Genomic DNA, 25,013 nt, shown 5'->3' on the forward strand with positions numbered 1-25,013 from the left:
CCCTACAACATACCCCCCAAGTGGTTATTCAACCATTGTTTGAAGACTCCAGTGAGGTTCAGCCCTCCCAACCCAACCCATCCAACTTTGGGGTAATTTGTAGTAGTTTTTCCTGACTTCAAACCTACATTTGCCTCTGAAATGTAAAAAAAAATTCCTATTTTTGCCCTCTGGGGCAAAGCAGAACCATTCTGATCCCCCTGCCATAAGTTATGAGAAGACAGTTACAATCCTCAGGTCTTCTCAGAGTATCAGCCCCCATTGCTTCACAACAGGTCTGCCTAGGAAGAAATACCTATTTCTTTATAACTTACTCGTTTAAGAGCCCGGCCTTAGAAAGTTCAAGGCTGTAAATCACAGGGCTAGCACAAACATCAGGACGGCTTGATTTCGCTTCCCCAGGTCACAGACATTGTGGAAAGAATTCTAATCTACAGCTTGGCAAAAGACTTGGTTGGCTCCGGGGATCTGCTTTGCCACCTGGCGGCTGTGATTATTAAACAAGGCACACTAACGGGTCTGTTTCCTCTTCTGAAAAATGAGGATAATATTTACATTACCTACTTCTGAGAGCTGTCCAAAAAAAAGTACCTTTTATCAGCAAAGACACTTCATTCAGAATAACTACACTGTATAAAATGATGAGTCCATGTGCTAGGACACAACCAAAAACCCAAATACAGAAACAAACACAGGCTTAAATAATGTGAAATAATTCTTCATAGTTGGGCCTTGAAAATATGACAAGACTACCTTAGTTAATGTATTTGATGCCAATCTTCTAAAGCGATAATGTATAGGGCTAGAAAAAAAAATTATCTGATAAAACCAAAGATCAAGAATTTTGAGGAAAATAATGAAAAAAGGAAGGATGACCAGTTCTCAAACTATACTTAAAAGCAGCTATCATGAAAATGATTTCCTATTACTTTGCCGCTAACATGAGGAGATCCTGGCCATCAGATTAGAGGGACTGCCAACAGATGGGGTCTTCCAGATGCTGCTGACACTATGCTGGTGGCATCGAGCCCTGGAACACGACAGGGCCAGTCTCCTGGAGGAGTCCCATAAACACCCAAGAGTCTTGTCTAAATACCCACACTGGGAAAATCAACTGGATGAAAAAGGTCTATCACCCAAAACACAACATGCACCGAAATGGGCAGTGCCACGTTAGCCCTGGACAGGCAGAGGGGGAATGTGTAGTATGTTCTTGTCAGTCACTGGAAAGCCTGTTGTGATAACAAGAGAGCTCGCTGGGGTCTGCTCAGTTCCCAAGGACAGCTCAGGTCCAGAGTGGTGGCCTGCGCTCTGCCCCTTGATCTCCCCAGCTCCCTTCAGGCCTGTTCAAACCTTGTCACTGCAGGAGTGTGTGTCCTCTCCTGGCCGACGATGCTTTCCCATTCAGATTTCTCTCCTCTTCCCAGCCGACAGCCAGCACATTACTTACACAGTCTCCCCTATTAAAACGTACGGGATCGTGAGGCTTTCTGGCCCACTTAGCACATAAGTGCTCCAGGAGCCAGCTCAGCAGAAGAACCAAAGAACAGGAGCCCTCCCCAGATGAACCACACTCCCTCTGGCCCTGGTGAGTTCTTCCCCAGAAGTCCAAGGGGAAGGTCAGATGCCCGCTGGATAGGATGGACATTCAGGTGATGAGAGGGAAGGTTTTGGGCTACATGTCCCCTCAAGCTCCAGGACTACAAGATTTTCAACACGAGCCCAGAGACTCGTGTATGTGAAGTCAGAGCTGAAGTGTTTCAATTTGGTGTAAAGGGACCTACACTCCTACTTCAGACAAACCTAAGAAAATCTGAGAACATCATTCTTTTTATTAGATAGCAAGCTCCCTCGGTGAACTCAACTGGAGATGACTCAATTGGTTAAGGGATGATCACCACGTTGATGGCTTCAGTTTCCTCCCCATAAAATGAGCATGTTGGGAGACTCGTGCTCTCTTTGGAAGACCCCTGGTCAGTTTGCTGGTGAGGGCTGGGCCCTCCTGGGACCTGAGAGGTGGCACAAGGGGAGTACCAAGAGCCACACTACCTGGGCCCTGACACCTGCCAGCCCAGTGACCACAAGCCAATCTCTGAGCCTCAGTATCCTCATCTAAAAAAGAGGGAGAACGATTTGCTACCTACTTTACCCAAAGTGTTTTGTAAGCTTCAAGGTGCTGGCTCTTTGGGTCAGAGGCAGGTCTGCAGTATTCCAAGGCCAGTCCTCGACCCCCTCCACCGCACTGCCTCCCCCAGGCACCAGATACAAACGGGAGTCACTTATCACAGAGCTCCTGAAGAGCCAAAGGGGGAGAATAAACGAGGTGTTTGTTTCTCACCGAAGCCATGGGAGGGTCAACAGAACAGTGACCACCTGAGCAAGAGGAAAGAGAAGGAAGAGTCAGTGACAAGTCTGGTCTGAGAACGGCACGTGTTTAATCTGCTTCAGCACACAAACTATCAAGAAGGGAGGGGCTGTTCTTGCAGGAGAGCAAGCTCGGGAAGGCTCGCCGGCCCCTTCCAGGCAGGAAGAGTGCCAGAACAACTACCTCTTCCTCAATGGCCTAAGAAATAAATGACATCTGTGAGAGCGCCAGCTTGCTTGGAGGCGGGCAGGAGCCAGAATGGAAGACAGAATCGCGGAGGAGTCTGAAAAGCGGACAAACAGGAAGCCTGGGCCTCTGGATCCTACTCCAAAGGCCCCACTGGTCCCGGCCTCTGCAGCCCTGGCTCCAGCCACATCCTCAGTACGCCCCTCAGGCCCCCTGCTGCTTGGTCTCATCGCTGTCCCGTCTCTTCCATATCTGCAAAGGATGAACACACCAGACTCTGGATCCAGTGTCTGTCCCCTTCGCACGCTCCAACCTTCCTTCCAGCCCACTTTCTTCTCCTCCCCTTCCCTCATTTCTTACTTCCCATTCCAAACTCCTTTTGAGTCTTGGGCTACAAAGGAAGCAACCAAAGAAGAAAAAAAGACGGCTCCTTTGCCCTCCCTCAGTGCAGTCGTCCGTCCGTCCATCTCTCTGTCACTATGTTCTCAAGCCTCCTTCTCTGGAGCCCCCAGCAGCCTGGCTCACCACATTTCCCGTCTCTGGCTGGCACGCTCTCTCCTCTTTTCCTCCATCCTTCACAAACCCTGTCTCTATTTCTCCTCTCCAGGGAACATCTGTTCATCTCCCAGGCAAGTGACTCATGTCATCTTCCAGCCAGACCCAACCCCGCAGGCTCCACCACCCTCTGCCCTGTCTGTGGTGCTTCACACCACTGCTCCCAACCCCTACTTCACTAACCCTGGGTCTTTCCCATACTTTCCCTTCTCTGGCCCCACTCCTCAGCTCAGAGCCAACCTCGGGCCCTCCACTCTCCTCTCCTGCCCTCAGAGCCTCCTCCACCCCATCAAGGCTACAGCTCCTCCTCCAATCTTTAATCAGGCTGAGACCTCTCTGGGTTCTCTCCAAATGGGCCAATCCACTGTACACTGAAACCCTCACTCAAATCTCAAAAGAACTCCCTACCTTAAGGCCCCACAACCTAGTTTTTCAATCACCCTTTCTTTCATACTCCTACTTCACTAAAATCCTGAATCTCCTTTGAGGACACAATAAACCCCACAAAGCTCTACACAGAGAGCTGTGCTCTCTCCCACGACATCACAAGGGAGGAGGGGGACATACTCCTTATTCCCCATACATCCTATGCTGATACTGCACTGAGGACATACTGGGTCCTCAAAAGCTACTCCAGTTGGGCATGAGCCCACTGCAACCACCCAGACACCTGCTGGAGAGTTCTCTTTGCCAGAAGGAGGGCAGCTAAGATCCTCCCCACTTGCCTTAGACATTACTTTCACTTCAAAAAACAAAAGAACTAATGAGGGGAATCTACTGTGAATTTTACAAGGAAAACCTGGTCACCAAGACAGCATTGCTGAGAACCCTGAGGAGTGACCATTGCAACCTAGTACTAGTGACGGAGGAGAGGAAATCCAGGTACAGTCCGACAAGCACCCTCGATTTGGGAGAAACAGATTTCCAAGGGCTCAGAGAAATATAGATAGGATCCCACGAAGTAAAAGGCTTCAGGAAGAGTCAGCCCAAAGGAGAAGAAAATGCTAAAGAATGAAAATCTTTCTCTTCTGTTTTGAGGAAACAAAAGGAACCAATTCCAAAGACGAAGTAAAATGGAAAATATTTTTTAAAGAGCTTGATGTGGATACACAGGGCACTCTTTAAGGAACTCAGACTTAAGATGACAAAAATGGGCTTTCAAAAGTCATACTAGAAAAAGGAGGATCAAAGAAAGGGCGAGGCCTTTTCTGGGAGGTGGAATAAGACAATGATAGCAGACTTCAAAGGGAAGAGGGCTGCTCAACTTGTATGCTGATTTTTCAGCAAAGTAAGACGACCTTTGTACTGGAAATGAAGGAATGGAAAAACTAGCAGGAAGCTGATTCCCAAGATAAGTAAGCTAAGAGAACCCCCAGCTGTCCTCTCAGATACCACCAGAACTGGCAGCTGGGATTGCTGAGCCAATCAGCAAGATCTACAAGACAGCAGAAAAGGAAGAGGTGCCACAGGATTGGAGAAAGATAAATGTTTGCAAATAAGGGAGAGCAAAGCCTGCAAACTACAGGTTTTCCTGGGAAAATTCTAACTCAGATCATAAAGAGATGGTGGAGAATCAGGGATCACACAAGGGCTGGCAAGGCTTCGTCAAGAAGTTATCTCCCTTTCTGGACAAAATTACTCAAGTGGGGGAGGCTGCAGCTTCCTCAGGATGGAGCAAAGCTTTCGATAAAGTACCACCCCCTATTCTTCCGGAAGAGATGGAGAGGTCTGGATTAGATGAGAACACAATTAGATGGATTCAGAACTGTCCAAACGGCCAACTCAGCCAGCTCGATGTCACCATGGCGGGAGGTCCCTGGAGGAGTCTCCCAGGGATCAGGTCTTGGCTTTGTGTGACTTAATTTTCATCTAAGAACTGGATAGAGCCATAGATTGGATGGCCATCAGATCTGCGGATGACAGAAAGCTCAGAAGGTTAGCTGAGAAACTGGACAAAGGTCTTAACCAGATGCAGCACTGCCCTCAATTTACAAAATCATCATCTTCTTCCTCTCCTTCACTTAGAAGGCTCCAGGAATCTTGAGATGCACATTAAGTTACAGCCACTTCCCAGGGCAGGGAGTGAGGGCCCCTCTGCCCCGTCTGGACTGCTCGCTGTGGTCAGTTCTGGGCACCACAATTTAAGAAGGATATTGATAAGCTGGAGGGGGCCACGAGGAGGGAAGCCAGGATGGAGAAGGGCCTTGAGGCCCTGGCACGTGAGGATCAGGTGAAGCACTGGGAGGAGAAGGGGGAGCGTCATGACAGCTGGCTCCAAGGAGCCGAAGGACTGACACTCGGAGGAGGAATGAGATTTGTTCTGGTTGGCCCCAAGGGCAGAGAGAGGGAGGGAGAGAGTATGTGTATGTGGGAGATGGGGGAGGGGGGGTACAAAGAAGCCAGTTTCACTTCCTCCTCAGGGGTCTTTAGGCAGAAGGTGGATGACCACTCCTCACACAGGCTGTAGTGAAAGGAGGGGGACCAGCCCCTTTCCAGCTCTCAGACACTTGGATTCTGTAAAGTCCAGAAAGGTCCAGCACCAAAGAGGAGCTGTTTTAAGGACGACCCAGGTGACCAGTTGTATGAGTGGTTGCCTGAGGACCAGCCCAGCTAAGAAGGATCAATTTTTCCAGCTGTAACAGCTCTCCAAGCCTGGGCCCCAGGTAAGGGAAGGGCTGTGACCTGTGCTGGCAGAGGAGCTACACTGGAGAAATCACCATGAAAGAGTCAGGTGTTCCACCTCCACCAAGCACACTCCTCTGCCTGGCTCTGGGGGTCACAACTGGATTCTACCCAGCTGAATCCAACTTTATTTCTCAGCCCTCACGAAGCCCAGCCCACCCGCAGCTGGTCGAATACCTCATTCTCCCTCAAACACAACACACTCATTCCCACCTCCAAGCCTTTACCCATGGGACTCACTCCTCAGGAATGTCATCCCTGCTCCCTAATGCACAGAGAAGTACTACTGACCCTTTGAGGGCTGGCCTAAGCCCCACAGCCTCTATATTCTCTGACTACCTCCCCATCAAGTCCTTCTTCCTTTAATGCCCATAGCAATGTACTGCCTTCAACATGACCACACACCATCCAAAGTCCTGTCTGTGAGGACTTCACACATGTAGTGTTGGTAAGAGCTGGTTCTCCCCAGCTACACTTTAAACGCCTTGAGGGTAAAGAGGGAGTCACATGCATCTCCCGTACCCCCTACACTTGCCTAGCACAGATGTGGCCAAGCAGTAGGCTCTCAGACTTGCTGGCTGACAGATGCTGAGCTCAGCTAGTTTAGGCTGACTTGTTAAATTCACTAAGGACTCCAACCTTCTCACTGACTTCACTGACTCCAGGCAAAGGAAACAATTACACACTCCTTGTCTCTACCCAACATGGAACAGAGATGTAGTCGTGTCTCTAGGTTGCCTACACTCAAACCATTCTTAGGGACTATTCAGTGTGAAATGCTGTTGGCACTTTTTGCAGCCACCCCTACCTGTATGTAGGCCTCTGAAAGCGTGATCATCTGGGGAAGGATGTCTGTGACCTGTAGATCCTGGAGCTCATACCACTTGCCTGTTCCCTGAGGGGGGAAAAAAAAAGCAAAATGCAGGGCTCATCACCCCCTTGAAACTGAAAGGATGCAGCAATCACAGAGCCAGGAACAAAGCTCAAAGGCAAAGGCTTAAAAAAAAAGCCAGACTACAGAGAAAATATAAAAGAATGCCCCAAGCAAGAGTCAAACATGCAGTCATTAAAGGGAGACTGACACCTGCTGGATCCCATCCAGGTGAAGAGGCTTGGGCACAGTCATGCCCTTCTTCAGCCAGCCCTTCCCCTTCACTGTTCCAGAAATCCAGTCATGTCCATCAAGCCAGTGTGGGTCAACCCAGAGAGGAGACGCTCCTGATCTGGCCCCCTCTGAGGTACCAGACATGTTTCTGCCAAGCTCAGCTGGGAAGATGTGTGATGTCAACCTGTGCAACGCTGATTGACATATGGAGGGGAAGGCTGAGAGCGGCCAGGACAATGCCTTACTTGGGTGAACAGAGGAAAGGACAGAGGAGGGCCACCACCCTCACCTGTTCTCAGCAGCAGCAGTAAGACTAAGGCCGCAGGCCTCTGGGCCTACCCAGAGCCAGGTCTGTCTCTACTGGAGAAACACACCACAGCCTAGGCCCCTAAAAGGTGTCAGCAACAAGAATCAGGCGGCTGTGACGTTCACACTGGCAAAAAGCCTGAGTATTCACAGACCGTGGAGCTCTAGGCCTGGGAAGGTCTCCAGGTCTTGCAGCCCCAGAAGCAGAGAGGAGGCCCTCAGTACAATACACACTGATCACTCCCCATGGGGCAGGCCTGCACTCACATGATGCAGCACGTGGATCCGGTAGGAGCCCTCGGTGGGCTTCCCGTCATGCACGATGTTGGCAATGAGGTCATAGGTGGTGTTCCTGTGCACAGCCTGCACCTCCTCAGAGAGGTATTCCCTCAGGTCCACATTTCTGAAGCCCAAAACAGCAACAAAAAAAGGTTAGGCAGAGAACAGCACATGTACACACACGCACGCGAATGCACATACACAGGTACACACGCGCACACGCACACACACCATTAACAAAACAGACAAGGGGAGCACAGGGCCTCCCTGGGGGCCTGCTGGGAGGGCCTCAGACTAGCTGGAGGCATTGCCACAGGAAGCTGCCCAGAGATACTCACTTATGCTGGCTGCCTTTTAGGCTTAGTCTTCACTCTAGCAGAATATTCCCGGGGTCTCTCCCCCCTCCCACTAGGGCATAAACCTGAAATAAACCCATCGTCTAAATAGCAAAAGTAAATCCTTTTAAAGCATATAAGAAGAGAACCTGATAGCCAGTACAAGAATTGGAGACCAGAGGGGGGCAGAGCCAAGATGGCGGAGTAGAAGCACAACCTCTCCTCAGCTCTGGCTTCTACCTTCCCCAATCCATGTAAAAGGGGTCTCTAAACAAACTTTGGAGCTGCAGAACCCACAAAATGACACAGAGAAGCTAACCTCCCGCTGAGGACAGTCAGGCAGGCTGGCAGGAATCGGCCAGCCCAGCCCCCTGGGAGCCCAGCACAGCCCCACACCTAGGCTTTAGCCCCAGGGCAGGCCTGACGACCAGAGGGACTCCAGATCAGCAGCAGCTGTGGCCGTTTCCAGATTTATCAACACATAGATGCAAAGGGCAAAGTGAGAGGTCAGTGCAGGCTGGACTTTGGGACCCAGTAAGTGGGAGTGCACGGCTTTTTCCCCCCCGGGGAGAGAAGCCGCTGAGACACCGGCACAGCCAGCCAGTGCCACGTGGCAGCTTCAGCTCCTGGCCTGCAGAGTGTAGGGGGACCAAGCACCAGTCTGAGGGGTAATCGTTCTTGCTTTAACCTGCTTGGATCTGGATTGCAGTCTAGGATGGTGGTCCTGGGGTGTATGTCCAGCTTGCCAGAGCATGTGGATACCTCAGAGAGGGCACCCATCTAATACCTCCGGCAGCTGAGAAAACCCCAGCATTTTGGATGAAAGCTCCCCTGTCTGGTGGCAGAGTCCTACTGTGGCAAAAAGCCCAGAGGTCAAGTGACTGAGAGGCAACATGACCAGGCAAAGGAAACAAAGCAGACAGAAGATTCCAACATTACACTCCTATTTTGGGGACAAAAAGGAGCAAAGCATGGAACAGGAGGAAAACAGGGAAGTCAGAACTCCTGCACCAGAAGCTTCAAAAGAAAATACAAGCTGGTTACAGGCCATAGAGGACCTTAAGAAGCAGATAAGAGAAGTGGAGGAAAAATTGGGAAGAGAAATGAGAACGATGCAAGAAAATTATGAAATGAGTCAACAGCCTGACTGAGGAAAATAACACCTTAAAAAACAGACTGACTCAAATGGCAAAAGAGGCTCAAAAAGGCAATGAGGAGAAGAATGCCTTAAGAAGCCGAATTTGCCAGATGGAAAAACAATCTCAAAAGCTCACTGAGGAGAATCATTGCTTCAGAATTAGATTGGAGCAAATGGAAGCTAATGACTTGATGAGAAATCAAGATACTATTAAACAGATCCAAACAAATGAAAGAATAGAAGGGAATGTGAAATATCTCATGGGAAAAACCACTGACCTGAAAAATAGATCCAGGAGAGATCACTTAAAAATTATTAGACTACCTGAAAGCCATGATCAAAGTAAGAACCTAGAAATCATCCTCCAGGAAGTTCTCAAAGAAAACTGCCCTGATGATTTAGAACCAGAGGGCAAAATAGAGGTTGAAAGACTCTACCAATCACCTCCTGAAAAAGATCCCAAAAAGAAAACTCCTAGGAATATTATAGCCGGGTTCCAGAATTCCCAGATTAAGGAGAGAATATTACAAGCAACCAGGAAGAAACAATTTTAATATTGTGGAAACACAATCAGGATAACTCAGGATCTGGCAGCTTCTACACTGAGGGATCGAAGGGCTTGGAATATTATATTCCAGAGGTCAAAGGAGCTGGGATTAAAAACAAGAGTCACCTACCCAGCAAAACTGAGTATCATGTTTCAGGGGAAATATGGTCATTCAGTGGAATAGAGGACTTTCAAGCATTCTTGCTGAAAAAACCAGAGTTGAACAGAAAATTTGACATTCAGATACAAGAAGCAAGAGATGCATAAGAAGGTAAACAGGGAAAAGAAATCATAAGGAACTTATCAAAGTTGAACTATTAACATTCCTACATGGAAAAAATAATAATTGTAACTTATGAAACTTTTCTCAGTAGTTGAAGGGAATAGAAATATATATAAGTCTATATATGAGGGTATATGGCCATATGAATACATATGTGAATGTGTGTATATATGTTTACAGGTATACATATATAGAGGGCACAGGACCAATTTAACAGGAAGGGATGATACTTAAAAGGTGAAATTAAGAGGTGAGAGAGGAGATGGGGAGAGACAGATTGGGGTAAACTATCTCATACAGAAGAGGCAAGGGAAAATGGTTACAATGGAGTGGAAGAATAGGAAGGCAAAAGGGAATGGGTCAACCTTATTCCCACTGAATTTGGCTTGAGGAGGGAATGAAATACACACTAAATAGGGGATCTCACCCTCCAGGAGAGTAGGGGGAGAAGGGGATGAGAGGGGGGATGATGGAAGGGAGGGCAGGCTGGGGGGGAGGGAAGTTAGGAGCACCCACTTTTGAAAAGGGACAGGACCAAAGTAGAGAATAGAACAAGTGGGAGGTGGGATAGGAAGGAGGGAAATATAGTCAGTCTTTTACAATATATCTACTATGTTATTGTTTTGCATTAGCCACACATGTACAACCTATACTGAACTGCTTATCTTCCCAGTAAGGGTGGGTGACATGGGAGGAAGGGAATGAATCTGGAATTGAAAGTTTTAAAATCAAATATTCAAATATACACTATTATTAATACTATTTTAATAACTGATAATTTAGTAATTGGGAAATAAGATATACAGGCACTGAGGCACAGAGATCCACTGGAAAAGTTGAAAGGGATATGGGAGAAGATATGGGAGAGAGCAGATTGGAGGAGGGGATATCCTGTGGGACTGCTATTTTGGGGTGGTAGGTAGGGGAAAAACAGGGAGAAAATTTGTAACTCAAAGTCTGGCGGAAACGAATGATGTAAATCAGAAGTTAATAAAGCATTAAAAAAAAAGAAGAGAACCAGAAAAAGTACTTTTCACAGCTCCCAGTTAGGGGAAGAATTTTTTTTTTTTAAGCAATCGGGGTTAAGTAACTTGCTCAAGGTTACACGGCCAGTTATTTCTGGGTGGGTGCTAAGTGTCTGAGCCCGGATTCGATCCCAGGTCATCCCGACACTGGGGCCGGTGCTCTTACTCGCTGTGCTACCTGGCTGCCCCAGGGAAAGAATTCTTAACCAAAAAAGGAATAAAAATGATTACAAAAGCCTAAGTCAAGTCAAGGAGCACTGCTCAAACACTGAGTCTGCCAGGCAAGAGACAAGAACAAGCAGAGACGACCAAGCGAGGAAGGGCCCTGCCAACTATGGGGACCGGGAAGGACTTCCAGCCAAAGCGGCCGGTCTGAAGGAAGCCAGGGCCGTCAGCAGACAGAGCCGAGAGCACCCAGGCATGGAGGATGGCCAAGGAAAACACACAGTCAGGAGACAGTCGCTGGATCCTAGCAGACGTGGAGGAGAGTGAGGTACAAGGAGGGCAGCTAGGTGGCGCCATAGCGCAGAATGCTGTGCGAATCCTACCTCAGACACTTCCCAGCTGTGTGACCCTGGGCAAGTCACCTAACCTGTTAGCCTCAGTGTGCTCATCTATAAAAGGAGCTGCAGAAGGAAACTGCAAACCTCTCCAGTATCTCTGCCAAGAAAACTCCAGCTGTGGTCACGAAGAGCCAGAGGTGACTGAATCACAAAGCTATAAGGAAACTAGAAAAGCAGGAAGGTGCCAGGACTTCATATTTCACTCTGTAAATGACTGGGAACCACAGGAGCTTACTGAACAGGAAGGTGTCATGGTCAGACCTGGGATCTGACAGCTGAGCAGAGCATGGACGGGAGCGGAGAAGAGACCTGTGGCAGGCAGCCCCCCCCACCAGCAGCCAGGGGTGCCGGGGCCCGCCCCAGGTGCAGCAGTGTCAGGGGAGCCTTTAAGGGGGCACGCTGAAAAGCAGAAGGTAGAGTGGGCATGGGGGGGTAACAGGGAGGGAGGGAGGGATCCAGAACAATGGTGAGGCAGTAAGCCAGGGTGCCTGGCAGGCTTGTGGGGGCTGCAGGGGCAGCGATAACGAAGCTGGAGGGAGAAGGAGGAGCTCAGTTTAGGACGTGTCCACAGGACACCTGCTGATGGAGATGCCAGACTGCAGATCAGCAGAGGGATGAGGGTTGGACTAAGCAGGTCTGGGAAGCGTATGCACAGAGAGGACACCTGCGTCTATAGAAGCTGCTGAGATCACCAAGAGAAATGGCACACAGGGAGTGCAGAACCCAGGACAGGGATGTGGGGGGCACCCACAGCTGAAAAGCGCATGCAAGAACAAATCAACACACCCAGGAGGGAGGCAGACAACTGGGGGAAACAGTGGGTATCAAGACTCTCTGATATGCAGGGAACTAACAAATCTGTAGGGCGAAAAGCCACTCTGTAAGGGATATATATACACACACACCACCTACTCTGTGCTGGGCACCGTGCTTGGGATTTTGCAAATATCTCATTTGATCCTCACAACAACCATGAGACATAGGTGTGTTATTAACCCATTTTACAGAATAGGAAACTGAGACAAATAGGTTAAGTGACTTGCACAAAATCATACAGCTGGTACATGTTTTAGGCTGGATTTGAACTCGGGTCTTCCTGCCTCCAAGTCCAGCACTCTATCCACCAGGCTACCTACCTAGTGCCTCTTAAAAATATATAAAAGATCTAGGCAGGCAGTTCTCAGAAAAACAAAGTCAGACTATTCATAACCACATAAAAACTGCTCCAAATAACTGATAATAAGAGAAATGTACAACAAACGACTCCTGCTTTTCGTCCCAAAGGATGCATGCCGGCAACCACGACAAGAGCGGGAAGGTAACACTGCAGAGGCAGGCACACTGACCCTCTCTATCGGAAGAACTACAAAGAGGCCTGGCCATCTGAAAACTAACACAGAGGCCCGGCAAATGAGGAGCAGCAGCTGCTGGGAATCAGTGGCCTGGCTTATTGTGCTACAAGCAATGAACACAAGGAATGCAGAGCAGCCTGGGAAGACTTACATGAACAGATGCAAAATAACGTAAGCTGAAGCAGGAACACAACGTGCACAACATCTCTAATGATGTAGACAACAGGCCACAGAGAGGGCAAAAAATGGAGACCCAAGATTGGCCCCAAAGAAGAGATGTGAGAACATGTGTTCCTCCCCTGTATATAATGTTGGACTTGGCTAGGGGGTGACTTGTGCTGGACAGAGTTCTGGGGTATATTTTTAAAAATTCTTTGTTATAAGGGATGGTTTTCTGGGAGAAGAAGGAATATGCTAGAAAATTTGAGCAATTTAAAAAAATATCAACTTTTTTAAACTTAAAAGAAAAAGATGATTAAGTAAATAAAAGTTTGGGGATTTTTGAGTCACATTGGATATTGTCAGGCAAATGACCTGTCAGATACTAAAGGAGCTGACTTAAGGAGTAATCCAAGTCCTAAGAATAGCTGCTAAGGCAGGCCTGAACAAGCCCAGGGCAAACGCCAAGGAGTACAATTCTTTAGAGTGAGATCTTTGGGCTCCAGAGTTCTCGTGGACTAGTCAGGGAGCCAAGGAGGAAACGGGAAAACATCAATGTGATATCTTATAGTTCCATTTAGTCTGAGAAGAGAGAAAGGACACTGGTCTTCATGCTCACAACACTAAGAGAACAAGCCAAGCCAAAGAAGTATCACTAACTGGTTAAAGAAAAAGCCCTAAGCTCCTTCAGGGTAAAGCTATGAAGCTTGAACAGAGCAGACTTTACTCAGAAGATTCAAGTCATAAATATGCTTAAGCTGGTGATGGTTCAACAAAGCTCTGAGAGGCAACCTTTTTAAAAATAAAGAGGGGAAATACTAATTAGGTCCAGACTGCTGCTGAAAAACTTAATTCTGGTTAATTTATGACTATTTGGTTCCAAAAGTGATTTCCTCGTTGCACGTCAAGAATAAGTCAAACATTACTTAAGCCGTTAACCTTAGCTGATGGATATACAGTTTTCTTGGCTACCTAGGCATGGGAGAGCGAAGGGACAGTCAGAAAAGAAAGCAATGTAAAAGTACAAGATACTAAAAAAACTTACTTTTCTTCCAAAGGAAAAGATGAACTGTATCTAACGTTCCATGCTTTGTAAGTAATAAGTTGACTGTTTAAGAAAAGTGGTATATTCCTTCAACTCTCTGAGGATACCAGTTGCTAAAAGGCAATTCTGGTCAGGTCCCAGCCCCACAAATTGCATGAATCTCGTGCAAAGCACAAGAAAGGACTGTGGGGATTGTGTTCTGATTGTACCCGAGAAGGTGACAGACACAGCAGAGCCCTGGGGACGGCCCCACTCGAGGGCCTGTTCTCCGCTCCTCCGCTCAGGTGGCAATGTAAGCAGTGTGCTCCCCCATCCCCGCTTCCAGTGCTGATAAATGCAGAGGAGCTTGGGGAGCAAGAGCGGAGACACCCTCTCCCTCTGGCCCAGAGCCCCTGTCCAGTTCTCTCAGTCCCTCAGAGAGAAGCCACCCTCTCATCCAGCCGTCATTCTGCAGATGACACAGCCAAGGTCCAGGCTAATCAGCTAATCAAAGAGTTCATCTGGAGGCAGCCCAGGGGGCACCAGGATCCCAGGCTAACCCTCTCCACTGTTCGAGGCAATCAGTGAGCGTCCCAAAAGCCTTAGCGCAGTTTCAAGCTTTGATAGCTTAAGACTCTGGAGATACCTTGTATACTAGATAGAGAGGAAATACATTAAAAACAGCTATAGGCAGCAGCCAACAAGAAAGGCAGTGAGAACAACCTTTTCTCAGCCTGAAAAAAGGAAAAAAAGAAAATAGAAGAACTTGCCCATTTGAAAAAAGATTAGTACTCTTAATAAAACTGTACTGCAGAGGCCACTGTATCTGCCAAAAAAGCTACATATTTACTGATCAAAATCTAAATAAAACTATACGGAAGGGGAAAGAGATGGGGGGAGGGACCCCAAGAGGAAAGGAGAGAGGGGAGCACTTCGGTTCTCTTTCTCAAACAACAACCAGAATGTTTTCTTATTTTTGTTGAGATGATTTGGCAATGGGAAGTTTTTAAATAAGGAAATGAATGATGGTGCCCTTTGCCAAATGAGATCATATCCATAAAGTGCTCAGCACACAGCAGGCACTATATATAGATGCATATTCCCTCCCCTCACTTCTTCGTCATGTGACTGCTAGGAAGACCTAATCCTGGTGGTTCCAAACTAAGTTTGGAACAGAAAACCACGTGCAGATCAGAGCTGGCAGCTCCACTGGGCAAGCCACCTAAGCCCCATTCTCTCTCGCCCAGACCACAAGTGGCTCAGCCCAGCGAGCTAAGAGAACACAAAATGCCAAGAATTCAAGTGAAGGATGCTAAAATGAGTTCTTCCAGGCCACACTGCTCCACTGTTCCCAGGTCATCAGCATGACTGCTCCATGGCCCACCCACATCTCTGTAATAATAAATTGTCACAGCCTGACTCCACGGAGCATTTACTGAGCTCTCACTACATGCCAAGTCCTGAGACACAGAGACAGCCTGAAGAGTTCAATCCTCTTAGACTGAGGCAGAGAGAAACTCTCCAGCCGACCCAACACGAAAGGTGGGAGCCAACATCTGTGACAAATTCACCAGGCTGCAAAGCTCCAAGGGGACCTTACACTTCTAGCCCCTTAACTCAACATCAAAAGCTCTCTACCCTTGTCCCAACTACCCCAAGCCCAGGTGTTCCCTCCTCTGACCATCCCAGATCCTGCCAGGACATCCTTTACTCCCTTAATCATGAAAATTCCCAGCCTGAATATAGAACCCATGAAACACAGGCTAAACAACTACAAGTCAATTTCCATCCAAATATTAGCTAAAAACATCTATGGTTTCCAGTCCTCCTGAAGGAAGGGAGAAGAAAAGCAGAGAACATGCAAAGGTGTGTTACCCACGTGATGGGGAAGTTGACAATGGTCGGGTTCTTCTCCACAAAGAAGTTGTTCTTGGTGAACCTTTTAATACAAAAGATAAGATACGGGGGCAGCTTGGTGAGCTGGAAGCGCTTCAGAAAGTTCTCCTTGTACGTCTTGTATTCCTGAAGAGAGGACACAGACAGAGCTCGTGAGTGAAGAGTCCTGGAAAAGGAAGGCAGACCCTCAGCAAGAAGCACACTGCGAACAAAGAGAGCACAGAAGAGTCTTAAGGCCATCCGAGGACCAGCCCCTCATTTTACGGATGAAGACGCCGAATCCCAGAGGAGGCTCAGGACTAGCAATCTGGCTTGAGGTTACTGAAAAATCTAAGCTGGCCTTCAACTGAAATACAGGTTTCAAATTGTGCTAAATGATTTCTTTACTTCAACCAGAAGTATCTAGTTTTGAGGAGATCTAAGACAGACCCTTGACAAACCAGAGAAAAGCAAACAGGTTGATGATGATCTGAAAACATCAACATGGAAAACAGCTGAAGAAATCAGTGATGTCAAGCCTGGAGAAGAGGAAACCCAGGGGGGACTCTCTTGGAAGCCCATCATGTGAAAGAGAGGCTTCTGTGCTGTTCCTAGAGGGAACACTAAAATCTAAGGGTGGAAATGACTAGAAAGCAGATTTTAATTCAATATGAGGATGAACCTTCTAACAATTCTCATATCCAAGAATGAAATAAATAAACAGCAAGCTTCCTGGAAATATTCCAGCAGAGCCTTGCATTATTAGGTGGAAGGTTAGACCATGAGCCAAAAAGGCCTCCCAAAGCTCAGTTGCTACGATCCTCAAGTGGGATGAAACCAGTCCACCCACTCCACCCACATTTAGTAAACATCTAATATGGAACTGTGGGGGCATAAAAGAAATAGAAGACATTAGTCCTGCATTTGGAGTCTATCTGGCTGAAATAAACACAAGGGCACCATAAGCACATGTAGAAGCAGCACACTGACAAGCTTGGACTAAGCACAAAAGTGCTTAGGGAGCCATCGGAGCCCAATCCCGAGAGTGAACAATGTGGGGTCTGGTTCTGTGGAGGCTGCAGACAGGTATGGAGGGGACAAGGGTGGTATACAACAGAAAAAATAAACAGGGCCATGGACGAAGCTGGGACCAGCTGGTGACCTTAAGCAAGTCCCCCCATTTCTCTGACCTGCTCTGCCCTTCTGGTACACTAAGGAAAGTGAATCAACCATTACCTAGATGATGAAACAAGTTAAATATCCTCAGGAATTAGTGTTAAGTTATTAACATATGTTGGCACTGTGTAACAGGGAGCTAGACAATCAACACTGTAAATGGTAACCTGAGCTGCTTCTACGGAAGTCTGCTGGCCAGCAGACCGGCTGCCAGCTAGCTGGAGAGGAAACAGAGGCAAAACAAACAGGGGTTAAAGGCCACACATAAAAACAGAAATTTCACAGAGAAACCCTTCTTTTCTGTTCTACTTTGTGCTTGGAAAATATCCCATTTGGGGTGTTAGCATTTGTTTAAATTCAGAACAAAAAGACATAGAGTCGAGTAAAGTGGGACAAAATCCCAATTTTTTTAAGGTTATACACATACAATCATGTTAAACAGATTTCTGCATTAGTCATGTTGTGAAAGAAGAATCAGAACAAAAGGAAAAAACAAAAATAAAAAAGTGAAAAGTTTGTTTTGATCTACATACAGATTCCACAGCTCTTTCTCTGGACATGGGGCAGCATTTTCCATCATGAGCTTCTGGAATTTTCTTAAATCCTTGTATTGCTGAGAAAAGCCAAGTCCACACACTGTGGCCCTTTCCGTGTACAATGTTCCCCTGGTTCTGCTCCCCTCACTCAGCACTGGTGCATATAAGTATTTCTAGGTTTTTCTAAAATCCAACTCTAAGTCTTTCTAGGTCAAAATCCCAGTGTTCAAGAATTAAAAGGGTAGACAGGACACAAATGGATGACAACAGGCACGGTCCGAAAGATGAATAGTTAACTGGGGGTGGGAGCAGCCAGTTTCCTCAGTTTGTTCACAAGACAAACAGGGAAGGTCAAGGACTCCACAGCGGTGGCCCAGGGTAATCAGGGGCCTCTTTCCTTTTCTGAATGAGGTTAAAAGCAGAGTTGGATGGAACCTCGGAGAAAATGTGTTCCACACACGCATAAGCCAGAATCCCCATGACAAAATGGGGACAAGGGCCCAGACAGTCCCTGTCCTCCCCCGGGGGCCACCTCTTCCACTTCTGGACAACCCTGCCCTGGTTTAAAATTCTGTCTTGACATCCAGCCTCTACAGCAGCCTGTACAACTTCTATCCACCACTCCCAGGTCTGCCTTGGAGGCCATAAGCCTAGCCTCCAACATCTGAAGGCACTGACCACATTCTTTGTTTTTCTAAGCTAACCATACCCAGTTCCTTCAGCCCCCATGCACACGACATGATCTCCCGGCCACCCAGAAATGAATAGAACAGGCCATATGTAGTGTGACCAGGGCCAAATCCTTGGCACCTGTGCCATGAATGCCAGTGATGCTTGTAGCTGCCCCATCACTAGTGACCAGTACTGACCACACGGTCCACTAAAACCCCACATCTGGTCCACACGGGCTTCTATCTAGCCCAGTTTCTTTTTTGCTGTACTTATACAGCTAATGTTTTTTCAACCTTAATAAAGGAGTTTGCAATTATTCCTACTCAATTTAATTTTATTAGATCCTAGTCATTGTCTAGTTCATCAAGATCTTTTTGGATCTCACGTCTGCTCTCAGACAGACTGGCTCCCTCCCAGCTCTGTGTCATTTGATTGATGACTGGTACTGAGAGTGTACCATGTGCCAGGCAGTGTGCTAAAGCCTAGGCATACAAATACAAGCAAGCTGGGCGGTCCCTGCCCTCATGGAGCCTACATCCCTACAGAAGAAGATGACCATAAAGGGCACCAGAAAATGGGAGAGCGGGGGAGGGAGCAACACGGCTTTTAGAAATGGCCAGGAAGTCTCAGAGTGGCCTGGTTCTAGGTAAGATAGAGCCAAAGTTCACCTATCAGCGCCCATAGTTCCAAGAGCAGAGACACTCTCCACCTCTGCCTTCATCTAAATAACTGAGTTAGTTATTTAGGGCCAAGTTCAGCTCTCTGGGGGACTAAATCTGAATCTACCTCCAGGTTCACAACCAACCACTGATGACTATTTGGGTCCAGTCATTCAACCTAAACCTATGTAACCACAGTTATCACCCAGCCAACATTTTGGCACTAGGTCCGCTAGGACCACATGAGGAACTCTGTTCAGAAGCCTTGCTAAAATTGAGGCAGACAAGACTCACCACAATCCCCAGTTTTATCAGTCCACTAACGCCAGCGAAACAGGGAATGAGGTCAGTCTGGGACAGGGGTATGGCACCTGCGGCCTCGAGGCCATATGTGGCCCCTGGGGCTCAAGTGCGGCCCTCTGACTAAACAAACTTCATACAACAAATCCTTTTATTAACGAGATTTTTTCTGTGAAGTTTGGATTCAAAGGGTCACACTTGAGGACCTAGAGGGCCACATGTGATCTTGAGGCCACAGATTTCCCACCCCTGGGTGACCTGTTCTTGAAGCCATGAAAGCTCTCAGCCTTCACCACTTCCTTTTCTAAATGCTCACAAATCACTTCTTTCATCATACATTTTAGAATTTTGCTAGGAGAATTTAAGTTCACTGAGCCATAGCCAGGAAAACCCACCAAAATGCTAACCTACCACTAGCTGGTGGATGGCAAGAGTACAGCAGAAGGGCAAAGCAATTACACTGCCCCAAACAAAGGTGACAAGCAGATGACCCCGCCCACCCTTCACCATCACAGCGCTGTGTAAACGCGCTGCCCCAGACACAGAGGAGGAGGAATTAGAGGGCCCTCCAAGGGGCTCATGGGTCACCTTCTCAGTGATGCCATTGAACTTGGCCAGGATGTTGAAGAGCGGCACCTGGGGAATGATGAGCTGCTCCTTCTCATCCTTGTAGAGAGGAGCAGTGGGCAGGTCCAAGGTCAGGTACATAAAGGTAGACTCCACCATCGTCTCCTGGTACTCATCATTGTGGAGCAGCTGCTCTTTCTCTTCTGCTGGCTAGGAAGGAAGGAAGCAGACGGAGTCCGGAACAAATCCCTCAAGGATGGGCAGGGCTTCGGCAAGAAGGGAAAGCCCCCAAAGGCCTCCTCTCACCAAGTGTGCCCCGGCCCAACTCAAACCATTTCTGAGACACTGTCTGGTGCCACAGTTCCAAAAACCCTCGGACCACCTGCCTCATAGAGCTCCGGGGAGGAAAGCCCTTAATAAATAACTGCGAGTTGCTGCTATAATCTTCTGGGGGTAGTTTTGTTTATCTGACAGGAGAAAAACCATCCTCCACCCCAGACCCCAAAAGAAATCATAATGGAACACACACAAACCCCACAAAGCTCCTTCTAATCAGCCCTCCACATAAGACTGAGACAGTTGGAACGTACAGATCAGTCTAGAATTAGGCAGGAAACAGGACAGCCAAGTTCAACCAACTCACCAGATCTGGGTGTGGCAGTTTCTTAGTGAAGATTCTCATGGACCCCTGGAAAACATCTGTCACGATAGCTACATAAATGAATAGCAAAATACTGATTAAATGAGGCAGAAGAGAGCGGTTCCAAATTTTTCAAACTTCCATTTCTAAAATTGATTTTGGGAACAAGTTCTATTTCTTCCAACATCCTAGGACAAAAAGCTTAAATTATATGAAATAACGAAAATATGCAACATCAAAGCAATTTTCCATAACCACATCTTTCATGCAAGGAAATGTCCACTCTGCACTGAACTCAAAAGAAAGATTACAGAAACAGAATGTAATGAGTATGATGCTTAAATGAAAAGATCACTACAAAGAAGCTGCATTCTAGGTAACTGGAAAACCAGCAATGGTCCTGAGAACTGATAAGGAAATATCTCTCCCTCCTCTCCTCCACTGTCAGGGGACTACAAGGACAGAAGACACCACTCTATCAGGTGTTTTTGTTTAATTTTCTTTGCTACAAGGAAAGATTCACTCTGCAGGGTTGTAGGAATTATATTTTCCAGAAATGATGAAAACGTAAAGACAAAAAACATCAATAAAATGCTTTTGTTTTTAAGAAAAAAGGTAGCAGATCAATTCTAGCCCAAGCTAAACGCTTCAGTTCACTAATGTGGCACACAGGGCTTCCAGAGACCTTGGGGAGCTGAGCCAAGGTCCCTGATAAAAGGCTCAAGGGGCCTTCTGGAAACAGTGCTGCTGAGTCACTGTCTTTGTGACCTCAGACAAGGAGGCTGGCCTCTTGGGGCCTCAAAATCCTCATGTGTCCATTACAGCTGGAGATAGGGGGTGGTTGTGAAAGTGCTTTCAAAGTTGCTGTCATCATAGTTAGAATATTTGATTCCAATAACTACTAGGAAGGACAGCAAAGCCACCATCACATGGAGATCCTGAAGCTGGACATTCAAACTCCAAGGTCTCCAAGTGAGGAAGACTTATTTTCACTAGTACTTGTGAAAAGTGTTCCTTTCTTGGCCACCCACACTGCATGTCACTGTAGTCAACACCTAATGTGGAGAAAACAACATTCTCAAATGTAACACTAACATCAGCATCACTTCCCCAAGTAAATATGAAGTAAAAAAAGAGCAGGAATGAGTTTTTTTGATCACTCTTACTAGTCAGCAGCAACCTGGTAGTTCAGTTTTGATTTGCTCCAACAATTGTTTCTTTTACAAAGTGAAACACACCAGCTCACCAACATTATTTCCTTATTTCTGGAGCATTGAAATGGGTCTTCCACAAACAGTATGGAAAAAACTAGGCAGAGACCATTTTACACCCTATACCAAGATAAAGTCAAAATGGGTATATGATTTAAATATAAAGGCTGACACTATAAGTAAACTAAGAGAGCAAGGAATAATTTACTTGTCAGATCTATGGAGAAGGGAAGAATCCATGGCCAAACAAGAGATAGAGAATATTATGAAATGCAAAATGGATGACTTTGATCACATTAAATTGAAAATGTGTGGCACGAAGATGGCCAATACAACCAAGATTAGAAGGGAAGCAGAAAGTTGGGAAACACTTTTTACAGCCAATACCTCTGATAAAGGCCTCATTTCTAAAATATATAGAGAACCGAGTCAAATCTATAAGAATACAAGTCATTCCACAACTGATAAATGGTCAAAGGATATGGAGAGGTAGTTTTCAAATGAAGAAATTAAAGCTATCTATAGTCACATGAAAAAATGCTCTAAATCACTACAGATTAGAGAAATGCAAATCAAAACAACTCTGAAGTACCACATCACACTTATCTGATTGGCTAACATGACAACATAGGAAAGTGAAAAATGTTGGAGAAGATGTGGGGAAAAGTGGACACTAATGCACTGTTGGTGGAGTTGTGAACTGATGCCAAGAGCAGATGGAACTATGGCCAAAGAGCTATAAAACTGTGCATACCCTTTGAACCAGCAATACCACTTCTAGGGCTGTATCCCAAAGAGATGATAACAACAGGAAACGGACCCACATGTACAAAAATATTTATAGCAGCTCTTTTTGTGGTGACAAAGAACTGGAAATTGAGGGGGTGTCCATCAATTGGGAAATGGCTGAACAAGCTGTGGTATATGAATGTAATGGAATACTACTGTGCTATAAGAAATGAGGAGCAGACGGGCTTCATATTTACCTGGAGAGGCTTACATGAACTGATGCTGAGTGAGGGGAGTAGAGCCAGGAGAAGATTGTACACAGTTAACAACCACACTGTGCGATGGCTGACTCTGATAGACTCAGCTCTTCTCAGCAATGCAATGATGCTGAGTGAGGGGAGTAGAGCCAGGAGAAGATTGTACACAGTTAACAGCCACACTGTGCGATGGCTGACTCTGATAGACTCAGCTCTTCTCAGCAATGCAAGGAGAATGCTATGAACCCCCAGAGAAAGAACTCTGGAACCTGAATTGTAGATGGAAGCAGACTATTTGTCCTCCTTTTGTTTTGTTTCTTCTTTCTTGTGGTTTCTCCCATTAGTTCTAATTCTTCTTACATCATGACCAATGTGAAAATATGTTTATATGAATGCATAAATAGAGCCTATATCAGATTGCACGCCATCTTGGGGAGAGGAGTGGGGAAGGGGGATCAAATTTAAAACCCAAAATCTTACGAAAGTTGCCCTCTCCCCCTCCACCTCATGGCCCTCTTAGGTCAAGAAGCCCGGATTAACCCTAGAACATCAGACAAGCATGGGGGGGGGGGTAGCACCAGAGCTTTGAAAGCCCCCACACATGTTGATTTCAGCTCCACCTGACACATCCATGAGAAAAGGACCTCATGGTGAACGTCAGCAGCCCAGCCAGGGAAGAGGGGCCTGAATTCACTATCCCAGACACCAACAGAACCAGAGGGAGGCTCTTTGCACCAAGACTACAACTCACTCTTCTTTTTCTTCTTCGTCCCCCCCAAAGCTGAGTGCAAGGCATTCAGGAACCAGGAAAGAAAGTCTACCCCATCACCTGCAAGGAAAGAAGGGGAAAAGGTCAAGTCTCAGAAAAATCTGGACTGGAAACATGACCAATGTCTTCCTGAAAATACAAGTCAGCCAGTACCTGGTAACTAACGACTTCATACCCAGGCCTGTTAGCTGCTACAGGGGAGTGAGACACATGACCCAAAGTATGCTCTGATCAATTCACAGAGATTTAAAGCTACAAGTGACCTTGGAGCTCACAGGTAGTTCAAATTTCTCACTTAACAGATAAGATCACAGATGAAGGACAGGGATCAGGTTATCAAACTTGGCCAAGAGGGGCAGCTAGGTGGTACAGTCAAGAGAGCACCGGCCCTGGAGTCAGGTGGACCTGAGTTCAAATCTGGTCTCAGACACTTAACACTTGCCAGTCATGTGACCTCAGGCAAGTCACTTAACCCCAATTGCCCTGCCTTCCCCCCCTCCAAAAAGCAAAAAAAAAAAACCCCAACAACTTGGCCAAGACCCCCCAGATCTCATGACTCCCCAAAGTTCTCCCCTAAAAGGGGTGGGCAGTAACAGACCTGGGTCTCCCTGCTGAAAAGGAAAAAAATACCATGGCCCAATCCTGAGTTAAAACATACTGTACTCTTACCTAAATTATTTTTAACGTACAGAATTACAGAAGATAGGGACTCTGAACAAACTTTGGAGCTACAGAACCCACAAAATGACACAATAGCTACATGAAAATATGCTATAAATCACTAATAATTAGGGAAATACAAATTAAAGCAACTCTGAGGTTCCATCTTACACCCATCAGACTGGCAAAGTTGACAAAAATGGAAAATGACAAATGTTAGAGGGGCTGTAGGAAAACAGGCACATTAATGCACATTAGTGAGGACATGAATTGGTACTGCCATTCTGGAAAACAACTTAGAACTATATCCCTAAAATCACTGTAACTGTGCAACTGTTTAAGTAAGCAATACCACTACAAAGCCTATACCCCAAAGAGATTAAAGAAAGAAAAGGACCTATATGTACAAAAATATTCATAGCATCCTTTTTCATAATAGCAGGAACTAGAAACCAACAGGGTTTCCATCAAATGGGAAATGGTTGAATAAATTGTGGTATTTGAATATAATGAAATATTATACAGTAAAAAATTATGAAAAGGATGGTTTCGGAGAAATCTGGAAAGACTCATACAAACTGATACAAAGTGAGGTGAGCAGAACCAAGAGAACAACTTACATACTAACAACATTAAAAGAAAAATAACTCTGAAATGTGATAAAAATTCTGATCAATGCAAAGGCCATCCATGATTCTAGAAGACTGTTGATGAAGCATGCTATCTCCTAAGAAGTGATAGACTTAGGGTCTAGAATGAGATAAACTTTTTGGACACACCTACTGGGGAAAATTAAATTTTGCTCAACATTGCATGTTACAAGGATTTCCTTTTTCTTTTTTTAATGGTGGAGGAAAGAAGTGATAGAGAAATTGACTTATGCTTATTGAAAATGTTTGTGTGTGTGTGTATATATGCATATATATATATATATATATATATATATATATATATATATATATTTTAATGCACAGAAGAGAAAAGAAGGAAGGCCAGAAAGAATCACAGACAAGCAGAAACAGATTTGAAAGCTACAGCTTAGGGTGGCTAGGTGGCGC

At 46.3% G+C, this 25,013-nt stretch overlaps 1 protein-coding gene across 2 annotated transcripts in view; it reads right to left on the minus strand.

Annotated features, from left to right (window-relative positions):
* Positions 1-2,416: 2,416 nt before the first annotated feature.
* Positions 2,417-25,013, minus strand: part of USP39 (ubiquitin specific peptidase 39) — a 41,515-nt gene continuing 18,918 nt past the window's right edge. The window contains exons 7-13 of one of the 2 annotated variants that reach the window (XM_069101077.1): positions 23,278-23,355; positions 20,333-20,400; positions 19,711-19,899; positions 15,784-15,926; positions 7,467-7,602; positions 6,597-6,683; positions 2,417-2,803 (exon numbers count right to left, since the gene is read on the minus strand). In XM_069101077.1, coding sequence (XP_068957178.1) covers positions 2,756-2,803; positions 6,597-6,683; positions 7,467-7,602; positions 15,784-15,926; positions 19,711-19,899; positions 20,333-20,400; positions 23,278-23,355 — 749 coding nt within the window. In that variant the 3' untranslated portion in view covers positions 2,417-2,755. The remainder of the gene's footprint in view (positions 2,804-6,596; positions 6,684-7,466; positions 7,603-15,783; positions 15,927-19,710; positions 19,900-20,332; positions 20,401-23,277; positions 23,356-25,013) is intronic. The other variant, XM_069101078.1, reaches the window with a different exon arrangement.

This window comes from Petaurus breviceps, unplaced genomic scaffold (assembly GCF_028583685.1).
Source record: "Petaurus breviceps papuanus isolate PSGF00001 unplaced genomic scaffold, PetGlider_PUasm1.0 446, whole genome shotgun sequence".
Lineage (NCBI taxonomy): Eukaryota > Metazoa > Chordata > Mammalia > Diprotodontia > Petauridae > Petaurus > Petaurus breviceps.